This window comes from Oryx dammah, unplaced genomic scaffold (assembly GCF_014754425.2).
Source record: "Oryx dammah isolate SB20612 unplaced genomic scaffold, SCBI_Odam_1.1 HiC_scaffold_2, whole genome shotgun sequence".
In the NCBI taxonomy this organism is placed as follows: Eukaryota; Metazoa; Chordata; class Mammalia; order Artiodactyla; family Bovidae; genus Oryx; species Oryx dammah.
The window spans coordinates 31,776,477-31,798,870 of NW_024070186.1; the positions used below are offsets into that span (position 1 = coordinate 31,776,477).

The 22,394-nt window shown below is 38.7% G+C and overlaps 1 protein-coding gene across 1 annotated transcript in view; it reads right to left on the reverse strand.

Annotated features, from left to right (window-relative positions):
- SLC9A9 (solute carrier family 9 member A9) overlaps nucleotides 1-22,394 on the reverse strand; it is a 640,928-nt gene that overhangs the window by 197,092 nt on the left and 421,442 nt on the right. The window contains exon 12 of the mRNA XM_040234268.1: nucleotides 16,434-16,587. Within this exon, the coding sequence (XP_040090202.1) occupies nucleotides 16,434-16,587 (154 nt within the window). The remainder of the gene's footprint in view (nucleotides 1-16,433; nucleotides 16,588-22,394) is intronic.

A 22,394-nucleotide genomic window follows, 5' to 3' on the forward strand; every position in this document is an offset into this window, starting at 1 on the left:
TGGCAAAAAACCTTTTGCTGGGGAAGACTGAAGGCAGGAGAAGGGGAAGACAGAAAAGGAGATGTTTGGATGCCATCCCTGACTCAATGGACATGCGTTTCAGCAAACTCTGGGAGATGGTGAAGGACAGGGAAGCCTGTGGTGCTACAGTCTATGGGGTCACAAAGAGTCAGACATGACTTTTCAAGTGAACGACGACAACAACATACTCGAAACTACTTCCATATTCCCTGCTAAGCCCCTCCACCCACCACCGTTGCAAATACATAGGGCAGAAGACAAAATTAAGATGTTGATAGTTATTTTTATAGCATGTATTAGAAGTTATGGGACACACCAAACAATCCAACAAGAAGTTAATTATAAGATATAAACACAGGCCAGATTTTCATTTCACCTTGGTGTCCTATTGAGTTACAAAGACAGGATTTGGCTCAGTGATGAAAAAACACAGCCAAATGTTTCTGTTGAAGGATTGAAGGCAGAAATATTAAGTATCAAAACTATGCTATTTATATTCATCATAAAAAATTTGCTCCTGCAGTTTTGTGTTTCTTTTGTTCTGTTGCTGGGCTGTGCTAAGTTGCTTTAGTCATGTCTGACTCTGTGTGACCCCATGGACTGTAGCCCACCAGGCTCCTCTGTCCATGGGATTCTCCAGGCCAGAATACTGGAGTGGGTAGCCGTTCCATTCTCCAAGGGACCATCCTGACCCAGGGACTGAATTGGATTCTTAAGTCTCTGCACTAGCAGGTGGGTTCTTTACCACTAGAACTGCTGCTAAGTCACTTCAGTCGTGTCCGACTCTGTGCGACCCCATAGATGGCAGCCCACCAGGCTCCGCCGTCCCTGGGATTCTCCAGGCAAGAACACTGGAGTGGGTTGCCATTTCCTTCTCCAATGCATGAAAGTGGAAAGTGAAAGTGAAGTCACTCAGTTGTGTCTGACTCTTTGTGACCGCATGAACTGCAGCCTACCAGGCTCCTCTGTCCATGAGATTTTCCAGGCAAGAGTACTGGAGTGGGTTGCCATTGCCTTCTCCAACCACTAGAACAACAACAACAAAATCTTCAAAAACAACTACCTCAAAATTTACCTTGATAAAAAGAAATAGCACAACTGGAAGACTGTAAATGCCTTGTGTGACTGTTGAAAATGGTTTCAGGTTAGCAGTACCTAACGGTATCCCTTCTAACTTCCTACTTAAATGCTTTTGAAGATCCAGAGGAGGAGACAACTCCAATCCCATTGAAAACCTCAAATAAAGGACAGGTTAGCATTAGAATCTCCCATGAGCTTTCAATAATCATAAGTTATTGTATGAAGAGCAAGCAGTGGCATATCCCCACTCATACCCCACTTAATGTTATATAGCATCCTGGCTTGTGTGCAAGACAGCTGAAACACACTTTGTCCTCAGCCCCACTACCTGCACCAATTCAGAGATCTTGTATCAACCAGAAAACCCAGAGCAAAAGGTCACAGGGTGGGTGGAAGGTGGGAGTTAGAGGTGTTGTATCAGCTACACAAAGGCAGGGACTTTTGTCTCTTCTGTGCTTTATCTGGTGGCTGGCACAGAGCAGAAGCTCAATAAATATTCGCTGAATGAATGTGAATAGATGAACGAAACGATGAGGGAGAGAGGTCAGCATCTGCAATGGTACATTGCATTTTGAGAGTATAAATGTCCCATATGTAAAGTGGTAGCCAAGGATGGAGGTGGGGAGATGCTAGGAGCAGAGCGTGTAGCATTGCTCAGAGGGCCTGAAGACTGAGCAGTGAGGATGACAAAATTATACACACACAGGGCATAGCTTCAAGATGAGTATTTGGTTGATCCTAGAGTTTTGGTTAAATTTGTTGCAGATTGATTTGCTTGCTATGACTCCCAGAAAGTAAAGTAACAAACAGCCAGATGGGTTTTGAGGGGAGCCAGGGCAATCCACACACCTGTCTGTTGGCAAATGCTGAGTCTGTTTGGAAAGCTTTCTCCATATTCAAAAACTAGCAGAGGCAAGAAAAATCGCACAGAGCTTATCAAGATGTTCTACAAAGTGAAGAAAAAGGAACATCTTCTTGATGACCTAGAATAAATGAACCTCTGAAATCAGGACAAAATTTTAGAAAATGATTCAGTTCAGCTCAGTCGCTCACTTGTGTCCGACTCTTTGCGACCCCATGAATCGCAGCACGCCAGGCCTCCCTGTCCATCACCATCTCCCGGAGTTCACTCAGACTTGCGTCCATAGAGTCAGTGATGCCATCCAGCCATCTCATCCTCAGTCGTCTCCTTCTCCTCCTGCCCCCAATCCCTCCCAGCATCAGAGTCTTTTCCAATGAGTCAACTCTTCGCATGAGGTGGCCAAAGTACTGGAGTTTCAGCTTTAGCATCATTCCTTCCAAAGAAATCCCAGGGCTGATCTCCTTCAGAATGGATTGGTTGGACCTCCTTGCAGTCCAAGGGATTCTCAAGAGTCTTCTCCAACATCACAGTTCAAAAGCATTAATTCTTCGGCGCTCAGCCTTCTTCACAGTCCAACTCTCACATCCATAGAAAGCAATTTGGCAAAATATATTTTGAGTTCTAGAAAATATTCCACCATTGACTCCTCAATTTCATTTTTATCCCCCCCCCAAAAATCAGAGATATAAAAAGTTTTATGTGTGTATGTATGTATGAAATAATCACAGCAAAATTTATAACTGTTTAAAATAATTCTAGGTTCATATGTTCTAATACCAATGGAAATAAATAATTTTGGCATATTCATATAATTTTGTTATTCAGTCCTTGAAAACATAATATCAAAGGATAGCTAATAAAATTGGAAAGCTATCATGCTATATTTTTAAGTAAAAAAATAACAGATCTGAGTTTTGTAAAAAAATTTGATTACCAAAAATCCTGCTGCTGCTGCTGCTAAGTTGCTTCAGTCGTGTCTGACTCTGTGCGACCCCATAGACGGCAGCCCACCAGGCTCCCCCGTCCCTGGGATTCTCCAGGCAAGAATACTGGAGTGGGTTGCCATTTCCTTCTCTAATGCATGAAAGTGAAAAATGAAAGTGAAGTCTCTCAGTCGTGTCCGACTCTTAGCGACCCCATGGACTGCAGCCCACCAAGCTCCTCCGTCCATGGGATTTTCCAGGCAAGAGTACTGGAGTGGGGTGCCATTGCCTTCTCTGACCAAAAAACCTATAGATCTATAAATCTATACATCTATAGAATAATAGAGAAATGTACTATTGTTAGTAATTATCTTGGCATAAAAGGACTTCAGGTGAATTTTATTTTTTAAAATACATTTTTAGTTTTTAAAATTTTATATAATAAGCATGTATTAGTTTATACTCTTAAAAATTAAACACCTGCTTAAATGTCTGGTAATGGTTCATGAAAAATAGAATTAAGATTACTGTTTCCAACATTTATATTTTCTCCCTTTCTTTGAGGATTCCTTTGACATAAGAGTGCTGTATGATAATGAGTAGATCTATGGTGACAGTAAAATAATAAAAAGAAAAGAATGGGATTATTTTGCTGGCTAGACCAGAATAAATCACAACCCACATGGACAAAGGCTGCAGGCAGGCAGCTGCACTCTCCTGGCAGAGCCCCATAAGGGCCAGCAGGTGAGGAAATCCAGGTTGTGGTGGCCCCAGAACTGAACGAGCATTTTAGCTGGAACTTTCCAAACAAAGATGATCGTTTACTTGGTGGGGACTCATATGTGGGTGCTGTGCCCAAGGAGAATGAGAGACAAAGAGGGTCACGGAGACATGTGGTGACCTTTGATGTTCACATTGAATCCTGCAGAAAATAAGAAATAAGCAGCCAATGCCCCCAAGAAGTCAATTGTTACATTCTTTCAACCCTCATCTCCAAGCATGGGGACTACTTCATTACTGGTCAGTTATACTCTGCACTGCAAATCTAGCACTGGGACGCAGGGAACATGCTTCCCATTAAAAAAAAAAAAAAAAAGAAAAGAAAAGAAGTGCTAATCGTCTTCCAAACATTCCATGTACTGAGTACAATGAACTCTGCATTAAAGCATATTTTGCCTCTAATGGGCAATTCCCTGTCTTAACCAATTTCTTCAAAGTGATTCTGTGTGATAGAACTCAGCACTTATTTTTAAAAACTCCAGTTAAAATCCCATATTTGGGCTCTGCAATTGATCTTTAGGGTAAATGCAAAATGGGAGTTCTATTGCAACTCTGGATTTTATGCAGTAATTTTTCTTAAACCATTTCATTAAGGTTTAAAATGTATACTAGCAGGTAAAAGATGATAATAGATTAAAAAATTAGACTTTATTTTCTGAAGAGAAGTTAAGGACTTCAGGGAATGAAATGATGTTGATCAAAACACTGAAATCTACTAGCTCACTGCTTGTTTATAATCAAAATGAAATGGAGGAAGGAAGGAGTTCCCACTGTCTAGTACTAACGAAAATGAGTTTTCTGTGTTGCTTTAACTCTTTATTTTAGGATGTCACATTATGATAACTAGAGAATAGAAGAGGGGAATGAACATATAAGAAGGATACAACCAATTTAAGCTTCATTTCTGGGATGAGAAAGACATATCAGACAATTTGAAGAATCCCTATCATAAAGTGTTATACTACACACAACACATAAGAAATACTGACTCATGAAAGACTATATAAAATTAGAATATAAGACTTTGATTACAAAAAATTCTACTGGGGAATTTAATGTATCTCTTTCAGAATCCTATATCTAGTGAAAATATGGATAAGGATGTAGGGAATTTGAGTAACATAATCAAGAAATTCAATACATATGTATAAAACTTTTTCCCTAAAAATAGCAAACATATTTTTTTGGTGTGTGTGCGCATGGAATATATACCCAAATCAGTCACATAGTTGATTATAAAAATTCTTATATTTTAGAAGTAGAATTGTTACTGGTAAAACATTCTTATAAGTCAATGAATTAGAAATAAATGTTACTAGTCAAAAAGGTAATCAAAATTGTGATCATTTGGTAAACTAAGAAACTCACAAAAAATTACCTAGCAAAGAAAATCAAAACAGTCATCTCAGATGAATCACTGAATCAGATAGATCATTGATGGATGCAAAAACAGTGGCTAAAAGAGTGTTGGAAACAGGAAATTCACACAGTTCTCAAGTGTTGCCCCATAGGTTAAAAACTAATTACAGAGTTAAAACTATACTTTTACAATGGAAGGTACTGCTATAACCATATGAACCAAACTTAGCATCACCAGTAGTGGGACAACTTGACCTTATGTGCCTATTGATATGAAATGTGCATTATTAATTTTTTGGGAAATATACATTATTAAGTATATAGCATTACCAATGAATATTCTTTTTGGCTTAAACAACAGACATTTATTTTCTCAAAGTTTTGGCAGTCTATGATCAGGTTGCCAGAATGGTTAGGTTCTGGTGAGGGCTTACGTCTTGGTTTGCAGACAGCACTGTCTCCCTATGTCCTCACTGTGTTCCTTGGAGCACATGTGCAGAGAGACAGCAATCCATCTCTCTTTTTATAAGCCCACCACTCCTATCAGCTAGAACCCTACTCTCATGATCTCACTTAACCTGCATTACCTTCTAAAAACCCTGTCTCCAAATACAGTCATACTGGGTGTTAGAGCTTCAATATGTGAATTTTGAGAGGCCACAGTTTACTACCCAGGATAGTATATCTCAGTTTGGGACTAACCATGTCCACATGGGATTACAAGATACCATGTTAAATAATACAGTCCAACAGCTGTACTTGAAGCATACCCCTAACGAGTGAAAGACTTGTTCATTTGCCAGTGAAAATTCTTGCCAAAAAGGTTCAACCTGAATTTCAAGCCTTGACCTAATTTCTAGTTTACAGGAAATATAGCAGAGAAAAGAACATATTAATTGATGCTAGGAGGAAACAAACAAGTCCAGAATGTGGGATAGTGTGCAAAACAACTGACTTTTTTTTTTTTTTTTCTGAAAATCAATGTCATGGGGGAAAAAACAAGCAGAGAAACTGATTTAAAAAGACTAAAAGAAAACTGACCAAATATAATACATAACCTCTATCAGATCATGTAATTAAAAAACATCTACACATGATACATATTTTTTTGCAATAACTGGGAAAATTTGAGTGTATACTGATAAAATTATTGTTTTTAATATTTTTAGACACAGTAATGGTATTTTCGTTATCTAATAGAATGTCCTTGTTTTTCAAAGACTCATTCTTCAGTACTTAGATTAGAAGTGTATGATGTCTGTTTTTACATTTAAATGATTCAGTGAAAAATAAAAAAAACAAATAAAAACATTTAATATATGTGATATACATGTATTTATAAAAGCAAGAAAGCAAAATGGGCATATTATTAACAGTGGATAAAACGAGGTACAGGGCATATGGATATCCATTTTACTACTACATTTAACCATATGAAATTGCCAATCCTTGACCACTTTTGAGCTAAACAAAAAATCACAATTTTACATCTGAATATAGGAATTACCATAGGAGACACTGGAAAAATGATTCAGTTCAGTTCAGTTCAGTCGCTCAGTCGTGTCTGACTCTCTGTGACCCCATGAATCACAGCACACCAGGCCTCCCTGTCCATCACCAACTCCCAGAGTTCACTCAGACTCATGTCCCATCGAGTCAGTGATGCCATCCAGCCATCTCATCCTCTGTCGTCCCCTTCTCCTCCTGCCCCAATCCCTCCCAGCATCAGGGTCTTTTCCAATGAGTCAACTCTTTGCATGAGGTGGCCAAAGTACTGGAGTTTCAGCTTCAGCATCAGTCCTTCCAATGAACACCCAGGACTGATCTCCTTTAGAATGGACTGGTTGGATCGCCTTGCAGTCCAAGGGACTCTCAAGAGTCTTCTCCAACACCACAGTTCAAAAGCATCAATTCTTCAGCTCTCAGCTTTCTTCACAGTCCAACTCTCACATCCAGAAAGGTGATTAAAGACCTACTATTAAAAGGACTCCAGGAGCCAGATGGTTTTACAGCTGACTCCTAACTTCTCTTTACAAACCTGATCATTTCTATGCTATGCTTTCATTTTATACCATGAAAAAACAGAAGTCTTTAGCTCATGCTATGAATATAGCACATCCTTAACACTATTTAAACTTTAAATAAAGAGAGCCCCCCTCCTTCTAAAAAAAATTATAGACTAACCTCAGCTATTATTATAGATAGCAGAACTGTAGGGAAAAAAATAACTATCCTGATATTGTAAAGATAATTCAATATCAAGATAGCAATCAATATACTTCATACATCGATAAACCAGATGAAAAAATGATGTGATTATCTCAATATATGCTGAAAACACTATTAAACTTTATCTGACATTTCTAATAAAAGCTGTGAATAAAATAGTTACTAATGAGTCCTCAGTTCTGCTCAAAGGATTTTAACATGTATTTTTTTATTTAATGTTCACACATTTAATCTTCAGAGACAGATTCTGTTATCCCCACTTTACTCTCTAGGCTAAATGTTTAGGAGAGGGAATGCTGACTCCTATAATCACTGTATGTTTAACTTTATAAGAAACTGCTAAAGTGATCTACAGATTGGCCACACTGTTTTGTATTCCCATCAGCAATGCATTCTCTCAGAGTCTGAGTGTGTAGTCTGCATTTTTATGCTCTTAACAGTGTCTTTTGCAAAGCAAAAGAGATTCATTTTGATGAAGTCCTATTTATCATTTTTTTTCTTTTGTATGTGATGCTTTTGGTATAACATTTAAGACTCCTTTGCCTAATTTAAGGCAGTGAAGATTTGTCTCTTACATTTTCTTCTAGAAGTTTTATAGTTTACATTTTGATCTAAGATCCATACATGCCCTGCATGTGAGCCATACAGTGTATATATGGGACCTGAGTGATGCTCTCTCTTGCGTTCATTTCTCAAACACTTCGGTGTGATGTTTAGGGTCAGATATATGTTTATGCAGCTTGGAGGTGAGCCCAAAAGTTTATACACAATTTTAACTTTCCTGTGCTCCCTCCACACCACAAATTCCTCCACATTTTCTGGCTTCCTAAAGCCCAGGGTTTTTGTTTCCCTATGCCGCTACATGTTTTCCCATGACTTTTCTGCAATATTGGGCCTGTTTTCAAGGTCAAGCAGTGATAAGATTAAGAGAGAAAATAATGCCATGGGAATTCTTCCTGAGGCCTCAGGATCTTAGTTCCCCTGACTGGGAATTTGGGGTCCATCCAACTGGTGCTGCTGCATCATTATTGCTGCTGCTTCAGCTTTGCCTGGTATTGAAATGACAATGAAGTAAGCAATAACAACAAACCCAGGGAATTCCCCACTCCTCTAACCCATGACGGTCCTCTGTCCTGTTCCTTATGCCCAAACAGATCATTTCTGTTGCAGTTTTTTCTCTCTTCCTTATTGTGCAATTCTGGCCTTTAAACTGCTTTGAGTTCAGGTTGAGAAGCCAGAGGAGGAAAAAAAAAAAAAAGGAAATTCACCACTGGTTTAATAGTACTCTGAATTTGTTTCCTCCCCAATCCATCATTTACTCTTAAGAGTCCTTAGATAGCAGCTACAGGCATTCTGTCTAGAGATTTTAGTTGCATTCAGAGGAAGATACAGATGGGATTAAGCATGGTTACTCCATCTTGACCAAAACTGGAATCCCCTCTATAGCCTTTTGGATCACAAGTTCCATCTATTGCAAATACAATTTTAAAGTATTCTTTTCAGACTTCACATATTACCTAAAGTAAAGATACATCACTTTGCCAATAATGATCCATATAGTCAAAGCTATGGTTTTTCCAGTAGTCATGTGTGGATGTGAGAGTTGGACTATAAAGAAGGTTGAGCACTGAAGAATTGATACTTTCAGACTGTGGTGCTGGAGAAAACTCTTGAGAGTCCCTTTGACTGCAAAGAGATCAAACCAGTCAATCCTAAAGGAAATCAATCATGAATATTCATTAGAAGGGCTGGTGCTGAAGCTGAAGTGCCAATATTTTGCCACCTGATGCGAAGAGCTGACTCATTGGAAAAGACCCTGATGCCAGGAAAGATTGAAGGCAGGAGGGGAAGGGGATGACAGAGGATGAGGTGTTTGGATGGCATCACTCAATAGACATGAGTTTAAGCAAGATCTGGGAGATGGTGAAGGACAGGGAAGCCTAGCATGTTACAGTTCATGGGGTTGCAAAGAGATGGACACAACTCAGCGACTGAACAACAGTAACAATGATACATTTATTACTTAAAGTAAGGCACCTATATTTGATCACATTTTATGATAGCAGGCTAATGAATACCCTTCAATAGAGCAGAATGTTCATTGCTTGGTAACCCTCACAAATGGGTGAAGTTTATTGATACTGATGTTCTCAAGAGCATGTTGAAGAAGATAAGAGCATGCCTAGTGGAGGATAGCTGGCAGATGTGAGGAGAAAGTCTATTATCTCTGGAACTGGGACGATTCAGTACACAGAGAGAAACCATATTAAAAAACCCAGATGGCACTGAAGGTAAATCTAGTAGCTGCTATCTACACCTGTTAAAAACCCAGGATATATTTAGGTTAACAGCAGCTTACTAGAGTCATCCAATAATTTTAATAAAATATATCAAACTAAATTAATTTAAGCAATAAATATTTGGAGTTCTGAAACAATATTTAGAAACGCCTACAGAAAATACAACATAATTTTAAATGGGAGTTAGAGGTGGGGAATATTGAGCATAAGTTTACATTCAGAGGAGTAAACTCATTTTCCATGTTACAAGACAGAGGGTATTCCTCAGACTTGTCAATTAATACAAATTGATACAAAACGTACAAACTGGTACAAAATCAATGCAAAATAATAAATTAATATATATCAATGAAATGGTGCAAATTAAATCTCTGAGGAGATCCGAGAAAAAGATTATTTTGCTCAGAAGCAAACAGAAGCATGTTCCAGGAAGAATCTTTCTGAGTTGTTGGATAAATATTATGCTTTTTGTGAGCATTTTTCTTTAAGAGGGTCATCATTTTGAATGCAGAAATAGGAGCTGCCTGTAAAATTGATGAATCTAGTCATTACCCAAAATGAAATAAACTCCCTAGAGACTATTTCTATTTCCCATGTAAGCCATGCTTTCATAAATACAATTAATTAATAACTCTTTATGTGTATGTATGCATGTGTGTGTGTGTGTATATATATATACCTGTATATATATGTGTGTATATGTATATGTGGGTGTGTATATATATATATATATATATATATATATACACACCATAGGCAGAAAAAGGATGTTTAGATAAGAAAGGCTCATAGGTGGTGATTTGGGTAGTGTTGCAGCAACATTTGGTCTTCCCTGGTGGCTCAGTGGTGAAGAATCCACCTGCCAATGCAGGAGACTCGGGTTTGATCCCTGGACTGGGAAGAAACCCTGGAGAAAGAAACGGCAACCCACTCTAGTATTCTTGCCTGGGAAATCCCATGGACAGAGGAGCCTGGTGGGCTATCGTCCATGGTGTCACAAGAGAGTTGGACACGACCTAGCGACTAAACAACTACAGCACAACATTTATTGAGCACTTACTGTATGCCTTAAATTTATACATGCAATACTTAATCTATATAAAAATCTAAAGAGGTAGGTAGTTATTATTGTTCCACACTTACAAATAAGAAAACTGAAGCATAGAGAGGTTAAATTATTGCTCAAGGTCCCACAGCTAGTAGGAGAGGGAGGCAAGATTGGATCCCACATTGTCTGCCTCAGAATGTGTGAGCTTAATTACTATGTTAACTCACCAGTGAAATAAAGTTGTTAAACATGCATAAGACTCTGGATGCCAAAAAGAAAACCAAGCAGAACCCAGCTGGATATGAAGGGAACTTGATTACATGTATCTTCTATTACATTAAATTGGCATTTCCTCACCTCAGCAATAAGGGAAATCGGTATGTAAGCAGGCATATTTAACTTCATTATTGTTTAAGATGAACAATAATGCAGCTTACAGTTCTCTCTTTACCTCTGTATGCATTCCCATGGTGACCGTTATTAAAAACTTTGTAGTCAGTAGGGACATATGATGAAAAAAATCATTCTAGGATGACATAGAATAGAAGAGGACACATACCCCAAATAAAGTTTAAAGACTTAACTAAATGATGCTAGCGGAGACACTGCATTACCTAAAAGTTTTTCATTCTGCAATGGACACAGAGCAGGATATGCAATTTTTTTGGTCTGATCTGTGGAAGAGGCTGATGGAAGGCTGATGGGATTCCAAATGGGGTTGGGAAATGAGCCTGAGGGTAACAAATTCCTCTAATTTCAAATTTCTATAACTGAGGTAGACAAACTTCCCTGCTTGGCTACCCGAGACCAGGGCTGGCCTTGTTTACCTTTAACTTTTCTAGGTCAAGGAGAAAATTTGTACCGAAGAATTTCTGTGCTGCATGAGCAAGTCAACCCAATCACTCATGATGGATGAAGATTTCCTGTGTTTGTTTTTAACTGGCCTGTCTTGGTTATAAAAGTACATCTCTTTTTCCCTAGAGGATTTGTTAATCAAGGTAGATTGCTGGCATCAGGAATAAGCTCATTTATTTGCAGTGGCAGAAGAAGGAACTAGTTGGGAGTGCAGGCCCCTGGACTCAGGCTGCCTGGCCTTGGAGTCTGAGTCTGCAGCCGGACAGGGGGGTGACCCTGTGCCACTTCATCAGGCCTCACCCACTCTAGGAGGAAGCTACTACCATCATCTCCATTTCATAGATTAGAGGCAGAGTCACAAGGAGGTTTTGTACTTTACCTTGTATTTTATTTTCTAATATCTGGCACAGAATAAATTGTCAATAAAAGCTAGCTATTATTCTTTGCTATACTGGAAGCAAAAATCTGAAAGTTGTAAAAGTCATCTTGCTGGGGGCACTTTCTCATACTGTCTGGAATACAAGTTCTGAATTGCTCTGGTAAGCTAGGCTTTCTGCACTGTGGCTGAGATGGGTTGAAGAGATGGGTCTGGCATTCCTATCTGGGAGAAGCTAGGAAAGGTTTGCACTGCGGTATGGTCCCATCACCTCATGCCAAATAGATGGGGAAACAATGGAAACAGTGACAGACTTTATTTTCCTGGGCTCCAAAATCACTGCAGAGGGTGATTTCAGCCATAAAATTAAAAGATGCTTCCTCTTTGGAAGAAAAGCTACGATAAATCTAGACAGTATATTAAAAAGCAGAGACATTACTTTGCCAACAAAGGTCTGTATAGTCAAAGCTATGGTTTTTCCAGTAGTCATGTATGGATGGGAGAGTTGGACCATGACGAAGGATGAGCACCAAAGAACTGATGCTTTTGAACTGTGGTGTTGGATAAGACTCTTGAGAGTCCCTTGGACTGCAAGGAGATTCACTCAGTCAATCCTAAAGGAAATCAACTCCGAATATTCTTTAGAAGGACTGATGCTGAAGCTGAAGCTCCAATACTTTGGCCGCCTGATGCCAAGAGCAAACTGACTGGAAAAGATCTTGATGCTGAGAAAGACCGAGGGCAAGAGGAGAAGGGGACAACTGAGGATGAGATGGTTGGATTACATCATTGACTCAATGGACATGAGATTGAGAGAGCTCCAGGAGATGGTAAAGGACAGGGAAGCCTGGCATGCTGCAGTCCATGGTCTCACTCATGATTGGGTGATTGAACAACAAATGGGCTCTCTAATTCCATTAACTCCATGTGATACCCTACTCTTAACTAAGAATAGGGTTACCACCCCAAGTTACTTACCACTGCCAGAAAGTTTTACTCTGTTGGTCTCTGAGCTTTCTTTGTTAACGTGTGATTATTTGGTGGATAATACTGTTTACTGGCCTCTGTAGGGCAAAACCTGACACCTTTGATCTCTTATTTCCTGGCTAACATCAGAGCTAGTCCTTGGCTACTGAGAGTTGAGTTTCCCTAACCACCAGGGAGGAGACCTGGATTCTAATCAAGAGACCATTCTGCTTGCTTTTACACAAAAACCTCCAAAATAATACTGGAGGAATCTTTTTCTCTAGAATTTAAAAAATATTTTGTTATTATTAATAAAACTCTGCCCGTGTAATTCTCCAGGCAAGAATACTGGAGTGGGTGGCCATTTCCTTCTTCACAGGCTCTTCCTGTCCCAGAAATCAAACCCAGGTCTCCTGTATTGCAGGCAGATTCTTTACCGTCTGAGCCACCAGGGAAGTCCCAGGATAAGACTTAGCCAATAGAGAATTTGTTTCATATGTAAAGATCATTCTTTACATAGAGTTTCTCTAAGCTTAAGTCATTGCCATTTCAAGTTATTTCTATCAAAGTGAAACTCATATTAATGTTCTCAATTTTTACCTTACATAAAACTGCATCTTACTGTGATAGTTTGCAGCTGAATGACAAATTTATAGGGACAAAAAAAAAAAAAATCCTCAAGTACATACCTAATAATTAAAAGGAAAAAAAGTTGAATGTAAAAAATATATAAGAGGGAAGGCAAAGCGTATAAATAAATCATAGCCAAGTGAGGATGTTTGAGTTCATTCTATATCATGTTTGCATGCCTGCTCTATGGGTTCCCCTATATGTGTCATTTTATGAAGCCCCAGTTTACTAACACTCCGGCATTTCACGGAAAGCATCTGACATGAAAGATGGTTAATGAGATATTTCTCTGTAAACAAGCAAAGTCTCCCTCCATACAGTGTAAATGATGGACAACTATCATTTAAAAGCTATAATGAAATTGAGGATTTCTTTGATAGCATTATAAACCATGATGGACGTAGAGCATACGATAGTACCACTATTACACGGTCAAACCAAATGCGTGTTGTGCTTGTGCCTGAACACGCACTAACTTATGGTCCTAGTCTTTTATGTTTATTCTAGTATGTTCTATTTCCTTCTTGATCAATGCACAATGATTTTTTCTCCTCAAGGTAGCCCCATTTCCACGTGGGTTTATAAGTCTAAACCAGTGGTTCTCAAAATGTAGTCCCAGAACCAGCCATATCAGCATTGCCTGGAGTGTGGTTAAAATACAAATTCTTAGGCCCTGAACCAGATCTGCTGGATCAGAAACTCTGAGGCTGGGGCCAGCAATCTGGAGTTTAATGAGCCCTCGAGGTGGTTCTGATGTTCACCTGAGTTTGAAAGCTTATGGTTTTAACTTTTACTCTTCTTCCCTTCTGGCTGATGGATAAGTCTGGCATTGAATTGGTGGGCCATTTAGAGCTAGTTCTCACTGGGGCATCTCCATGACCTGGCAACTCCATACTGTGCCTCTCAGCAAGCCATAACACACTGGGCTAAGATGACCTCCAGGACTCTTACTGTGGATGCGACAGTTGATGTTACTATCTTTCTCTATTAGGCACTGTACTATAACCTGATAAACCTTCTAACTCGCCTAAGGCTCCATTTTATATTACCCTCTCCCTGCTGATCCAGTTGTCAAGAGACTGCATAAGCTATGATATCTATCTGAAGCCAATGGATGCCTTTCAAAAAAGTGATAAAGAACCTGCCTGTCAATGCCGGAGATGTAAGAGATGTGGGTTCAATCCCTGGGTCTAGAAGATCCCCTGGAGGAAGGCATGGCAACCCACCCCAGTATTCTTGCCTGGTAATCCCACAGACAGAAGAGCCTGATGGGCTACAGTCCACAGCATCGCAAACAGTGGGACAGGACAGAAGGAACTTAGCATGCACACATGCATAGGAGAATTCGGTAAATATTTTAGGGTAAAACATGTTATTGCTTTGGGGACAAATCCTTCAGGGTAAAGAATCTCAATAGTAGAAAGTAAGTTATATTTGAGTTACTTTAAAGAAAATGTTGCCAGCACCACTTTATGTTCTGAATATTCTAATTTACCTGATAGAGCATTCAATATATTTCTCTTGTGGGGATTGGTATCCTCTAACTTCTGCTTTCCAAGTCCTAATTTTTCCATGCATGTATCCACCTACTGAATTTATTTTCCAGAAACCTGAACACACTATTATCTTACTATCAGTTTACAGAGGAGCCGACACTATAGTGTTTAATGCAATATTTGTGCTCATCCAGAAGAGTGTACAAGTAGCTACCACTGTGAAAGAAACTGCAGGTCACATTTACATGGTTAGAAAATAGTTCAACAAGCATTTCAAAACACTCTCCATTTCAAGCTTTGGTCAAAGCGCTTTTAAGTGTTTAGCCATATTCACAGTATTTTAAAAGGCCCTTTTCCCCTTGAATTTGGCTTGACACATAGCCACTTGGCCCAGTTTAAAGATAAGCTTTTTTATCCTAAACTCGTTAGTCCTGCTCTTGCTTCTATTTGTCAAGTGGGTAGAAATCTGTCAATAAATGCTTAACAAAAGAAATATATGTGTGTGGTTATTACACCCATCTAATTTTCATGTACCAATTATTTAATTCTTCCATGTGCCAGGCACTACACTGGTGCTGGAATAACAGAGTCCTTGTCTGAAAAAAATCTTGGAAGTCCCTTCGCAGTCAGGTGGATCTTTTCCTGTCAGATGTGATGGGTATGGATTTGCCTCACAGAGAATATGTGGGGACCGGGGAGGCACTGCAGAATCATCAAGATGTATGCCTTTGGGAAATAAAATGTGATTTACGTAAAGCACTGTTACATTCTGGCATGGGAAAATGAGGACCCAGGTCAAAGAAACACTTAAATAAAGACAAGAGCATTTTACAACAGGCTTGTCCCTTTACTCAGTTGCCACAAGCTATTCATTTTTTATCATATCGTCTACTACCAGCGTCTTTCGGGTTCATGGCAATCATCTTCCAAGCACTGCTCATTGAATGGCCTCTGACTGAAGCCGTGACCCCATTTTCCTTTGAGAAGTTGTCTAATCTGTGTTTATAGCATCCCTCTGGCTAAACATATGGCTGAATAATCTAACACACTTAAGCATTTCCTGTGTTCTCAATTCTATCCTAAGTGCTATAGGAATTAAAAACAAATTTTTTTCCTTTGTATCACAGCCTTTTCTGTATAAATTGTATTTTATCATAAGTATCTTGACGACAAGACTGGTGTCTTACGCATTTTTGTCAACGCCATAGCATATCACATTGTACTCAATAAATCTGATTGAATGGAAGAACTCATAGATAAAGACAGTCACTTCTAGGGACTGTAGACTGTGAACAGACATCATCCTGAGATTCCTAGAACTCTTGGTAAAGTCAGTTCTGTTGGCGATCAGTCATATTGTTTCACCTTGTCATTGAAGGTCGACTTGACCCCAGGGAAAGTAAAGGCACACCCAGGCTACTGTACTCTTGGCCAGTCAGCAACATCTGAAACGGAACAGCACAATCATACTTTCATAGTGATTTCCTCTGTTAAGCAGTGTCACCCACCTGATCTGAAGCCAAGTCAGCATGGGGGTTGTTCCTCCTCCGAATATCCAGACTGTGAAGAACACGAGGAGCAGCGTGGTGGTAAACATCATTTGCTTCGGCTGAGATTCTGTGTTCCGAATAGCTAAGGCAAAGGCTATCGCTCCTCGCAAACCTTACAGGGAAACACCAAAGGAAGGAAAGTAAATATCTATACAATTGTCATTCTCATTTCATTGAATTTTTATTTACCATTTACTGACAAACACAACTTCTTTTTAAAATTAAACTTTTAATTTTGAGATAACTGTAGACTCACCTGTAGTTGTAAGAAATAATAGGGACTTACTGCGTGCCTGATCCCCATTTCCTCCCCAAAGACAACGTCTTGCAAAACTCAAGTAACAACATCACAGCCAGGATTTTGACACTGATACAGGCAAGACTCAGTACATTCCCATCACTGTAAATATCCCTCATGTTACCCTTTACAAACACACCTGCTTTTCCCCCACACACTTCCTCCTTAACACCTGGCAACCACTAATCCATTCTCCTTTTCTATAATTTTGCCATTTCGAGAATGTTATATAAGTGGAATTGTAAAGCAAGTAGCCTTTTGGAATTGGCTTTTTTTTTCACCCAGCCTAATTCCTTGGATACTCATCCAGGTTGTCAAATGTATCAGTAGTTCGTTTCTTTTCACTGTTGAGTGGTAAATATTTCTATGGTATGCATGTTCCACAGTTTGTTTGTTAAAGACCATCTGGGTAGTTCCTGGTCTTGGCTGTTACAAAAAGGGCTGCTGTGTATGTGAACATAAGTTTTCAATTCTCTGAGATAAATTCCCAGGAACAATCACTGAGTTATATGGTATTTGCATGTTTTTAAAAGAAATTGCCAAACTTTTCCAGAAGGGCACTACCATTTTACATTTCCATCAGCAACATATGAGTCCAGTTTTCTTTGCATCCTTATCAGCCTTTAGTGTTGTCTCTGTTTTAAATTTTAGTCATTCTGATAGCTTACAGGGACTGTAATTTCCATTTTCCTAATGGAATTTAATATTTTATTCTTGTTTTTAATTGGAGGATGATTGCTTTACCTCATTGTGTTGGTTTCTGCCACACATCAACATGAATCAGCTACAGGTACGTGTTCCCCACCCTACCTTGGGTATTGAATATTTTTTAATGTGCTCATTTGTTATCTGTATACCTGCTCAGGTGAAATGGCTCTTTGAGTCTTTATCTCATTTTCTCATTGAATTGTTGGATTTTTTGATTGTGAAATTTTGAGAGTTCTTTATATATTCTAGATAATAGTCCTCTGTTGGCTATATAGTTTGCAAATATTTCCTCCCACTTTGTAACTTTCTATTGATGACCTTTAATCTGTTGATATTTCTTTTTATGAATCATCTATTTGCAGTCAAGTCTATGAAATACTAGCTCAGCAGGTAAAGAATCCGCCTGCAATGCAGGAGCCCCCAGTTTGATTCCTGGGTTGGGGAAGAGCCCCTGGAGAAGAGATAGGCTATTAAAGGATGCTTACTCCTTGGAAGGAAAGTTATGACCAAACTAGATAGCATATTAAAAAGCAGAGACATTACTTTGTCAACAAAGGTCTGTCTAGTCAAGGCTATGGTTTTTCCAGTAGTCATGCATGGATGTGAGAGTTGGACTATAAAGAAAGCTGAGAGCCGAAGAATTGATGCTTTTGAATTGTGATGTTGGAGAAGACTCTTGAGAGTCCCTTGGACTGCAAGGAGATCCAACCAGTCCATCCTAAAGGAGATCAGTCCTGAGTGTTCATTGGAAGGACTGATGTTAAAGCTGAAACTCCAATACTTTGGCCACATGATGCGAAGAGATGACTCATTTGAAAAGACCCTGATGCTGGGAAAGATTGAGGGCAGGAGGAGAAGGGGACGACAAAGGATGAGATGGTTGGATGGCATCACTGACTCAATGGACATGAGTTTGGGTAAACTCCAGGAGTTGATGATGGACAGGGAGGCCTGGTGTGCTGCAGTCCATGGGGTTGCAAAGAGTCAGAGACGACTGAGCAACTGAACTGAACTGAACCCACTCTAGTATTCTTGGTCCACCCTGGTGGCTCAGACAGTAAAGAATCCGCCTGTAATGCAGGAGACCTGGGTTCGATCCCTGGGTTGGGAAGATCCCCTGGAGGAGGGCATGGCAATCCACTCCAGTATTCTTGGATGGAGAATCCCATGGACAGAGGAGCCTGGCAGGCTATAGTCCATGGGGTCGCAAAGACTCAGACACGACTGAGCAACTAAGCACAGCACTGAGAACTCTATATTAGCTCTAGGTCTCAAAGATTTTCCCCTATGTTTTAAAATTTTTTCTAAAGTTACATAGCTTTACATTTTACATTTAAGTCATTCTCATTTTAAGTTAAATTTGGCATAAGCGGTGAGTTTTAGGTTGAGAGTCTTCTTTTATTTCTTTTCTTTCCATGGATGTTTAATTGATCTATTGAATTGCTTTTGCACCTTTTTCAAAAATCAGTTCGGTGTATTTGTTGGCTTGATTCCTAGGTTCTCTATTTTGCTCCATTGATCTGTGTCTCTATTCCTATTCTGATGGTATACTGTCATGATTATTGTAGGTATATGGTAGGACTTGATATCAGGTAGAGTGATTCTTACTTTTCATTTCCAAAATTATTTTAAATACTCTACCATGCAATTAAAAAAATATTGTCTGTATTTACCAAAAAAAGTCTTTCTGGGTACACATAATTTTTGGAAAAATCAAATGTGTTAGACAACAAGGAAAACCAAGCTTATGGATCACTGAAAATGAGTAAATAATTAAATAACAGTTAAGAATTCCTCCAGACTGAGAACGTACTTTTACAAAGTCTATAATCTGAACTGACACATTAAAATCTGATTTTTGCTTCATTTTTCCTCTTTAATAATAATATGCTAATTGAATTTTTATGAATCCACATTAAATATATTTGCAAGAGGTTAAAGAAGATTAAATGTGAACATTTCAAATAAAAATGGGATATTATAAAAACAGATGTAGACTTTGAAGAGTAAATAAAAGTACAAGTAGTGAAATAAAAAATGTTAAAATGGAAAATCTGTCTTGGGTAACACAAGACTTATAAGAGATTTACAGGCTCTGTAATACCAAATAATAGGGCAAATAAACATTTATAATGACAGCAAGTATAAGTCAAATGTAGTGATTTTGTTACTTTTATAGGAAGGTTTAAGTCACATACATAAAATTTAATGGTCTATTTTTTAAAGCATTTGTTGTATCATCTAGGTTTCCAAATTTCTAAATCTGTATTCATACATTAAAAGACTTTTAGAAATTGGATACAGGATAGGATGAGGAAAACTGTAACTATCTTGGTTTTTATTCTTGGGTTCCTAACTTGACATAATACTCCTTTCTTATCTCCACGCTGAGTATATACAAGAGACAAGTGGCATAACACAAGATTCAGAGAATTAGACTAGGGAGACTTAATATATTTTTGCCTGAAATAAGGAAGCCTCAGAAAGAGAGAGGAACATGTACTCTGATTATAAAATTACCTTCAAGGAACAAAATGTAATGGAAGAAGAAAATTATTCTAAATCTCCATGTAGACAAGGAAATGGCCTGAAGATAAGGAAGATAACACTTGAAGTAGACATTAATAAAAAAAAGTTCTTATACATCAGAATTCTGAACACTTATATGGCTATATTCAAAAAGAAAAGTTCCCCACCAGAGATGTTCATGCATTTAGACCCAGCTGAGAAGAAGAGAGTGAAGATATTAATAACCCTTATTACTGGAGAATATTTCAATAATGTTCTCTCCAGGAAATACAAATGGTGTCATTAGGGAATGAGAACAGAAGGAAACAGTTTTGCAACAGCTTTCTATATCTGAGGAGAAAATTTATAGGTTAAGGTAAAGCTCCTAACAGTGTTTAATCAGGACAAGATTGGAGACAAAATGTGGTATTTTTGTTTTCTTTCTCTCAAGCTCCTATTGCCAGAAATGTCCACAAAAAGGCATTACCCTAAATGAAGTGGTGTGTGTTAGAAATATTGAAATGATGAGAATCTAAGTATTTGTTTTCATTTTATTGAATATTTGTGTATATGTATGTGTGTATTTGTTTGGGTTTTGTTCTATTTTGTTTTGGTTTTACTTTGAATTTTGTGATAAAGAAAAGAATAGAGACTAGAATGAAGGTTAAAACATGCTATATCACACTTATTGTAAATGTTTCCTGTTAGTTATCAAGGACAAGGAAGAACGTAATCATTTATCTTCCTAAAATTGCTAGTATGTTAAACTAGCATAATTAGGCTCTTAAATCTAAATTATCTATACCTGAGCAGTTCTTGACTTAAAGATATACTCAAAAATATATGTTATTCTGACTTCTAAAATATCTGTACTCTATACATAAAACTATATTTACAGGAGATGCAATATAGAGATCTCATAAAGAAAAATAAATGCAGCCACTGTCTTGTATTTATACTTGTGACATACTAAGAAACAACTCCAAGATGGCTCTGTAAGAGGAGGTCTTCTCCATATAATGACCACCTAAAGGGTGTGTCACACTTTGCTGTGCACGTTGCAAATATGGCCCATACCACATTTGAGATGGAGGCCTCTGCAGTGGCTCAGTGGTAAAGAATCCACCTCCAGTGTAGGAGATGCTGGTTGGATCTCTGGTTTGGGAAGATCCCCTGGAGGAGGAAATGGCAACCCCCTCCAGTATTCTTGCCTGGGAAATCCCATGGACAGAGGAGCCTGGGGGGCTACCATCCATGGGGTCACAAAAGAGTCAGACACAACTGAGTGACTAAACAACAACAACACATGAGATCACTTGGTAGCATGGGAAGCACGGAAATGAGAAAGGTGAGGTCACTAAGCGGACAAAGTGAAGCTCATTTAGAACATTAGATGGGGACGGCTATCTATATCTCTCTCATCCTTTGTGATTGCCAAAGTTACTGATCACACATTTAGAACCCAGACAATTGTCAAATCAATGGTCACTCATCGCTTCATTCAATACATACATGTCTTAGTGTCTTCGTCTGACATAATAAAATGTCATGGTTTGGGTAGCTTCAACAATAGAAAATATTTGTCACAGTTGTGCAAACCAGGATGTCTACAATCAGGCTGCCAGCATGGCCAGGTTCTAGTGAGAGTTTTCCCTCTGGCTTGCAGAAGGCCACCTGCGTGCCATGCAAGAGCAAGCTCAGTGGTTGTGGTGTCTTTTCCTAGAAGGGTCTTACTTCCATCATAGGGGCTCTACCCTCATAACCTCATCTAATTGTCTCCCAAAGCCTCTGTCTCCAATTAGCCTCATATTGGAAGTCAGGGCTTCAATTTATGAATTTGTATGTGTGTGTATGCTCAATTGCTTCAGTTGTGTCCAACTCTTTGCAACTCTATGGACTATAGCCCACCAGGCTCCTCTGTTCATGGGATTCTCCAGGCAAGAATACTGGAGTGGATTACCGTGCCCTCCTCCAAGGGATCTTTTGGACCCAGGGATGAACCTGCATCTCCTGCATTGGGCAGGCAGGTTCTTTACCACTAGTGCCATCTGGGAAGGAGACACATTTCAGTCCATAGCAATATGTATTGATTATCTGTTATTTGGAGGTTCTGGGCACACTTAACTTCTTCACACCATGTATTTGGGAAACAGAGGACTTTAGGATTGAAATAACTTACTTAGGCTACTAGCAAAAGACTAGAAATTAAAGATTAGTATTCACTTAGGTGTTTCTTTTAGCAAAACACTCCTTGCAAAGAACACATGTCATTTTGCTTAGAAACCAGGAAATTCTGAACTCATTGTCAAAACCTGTTTTGTTTTGTTTTATGGGTACTTTGACTCTTTGGATTTACTTTTCTTTTTCTCTTTGTTTTGGCCAACTAATTGACATAATTCTATACT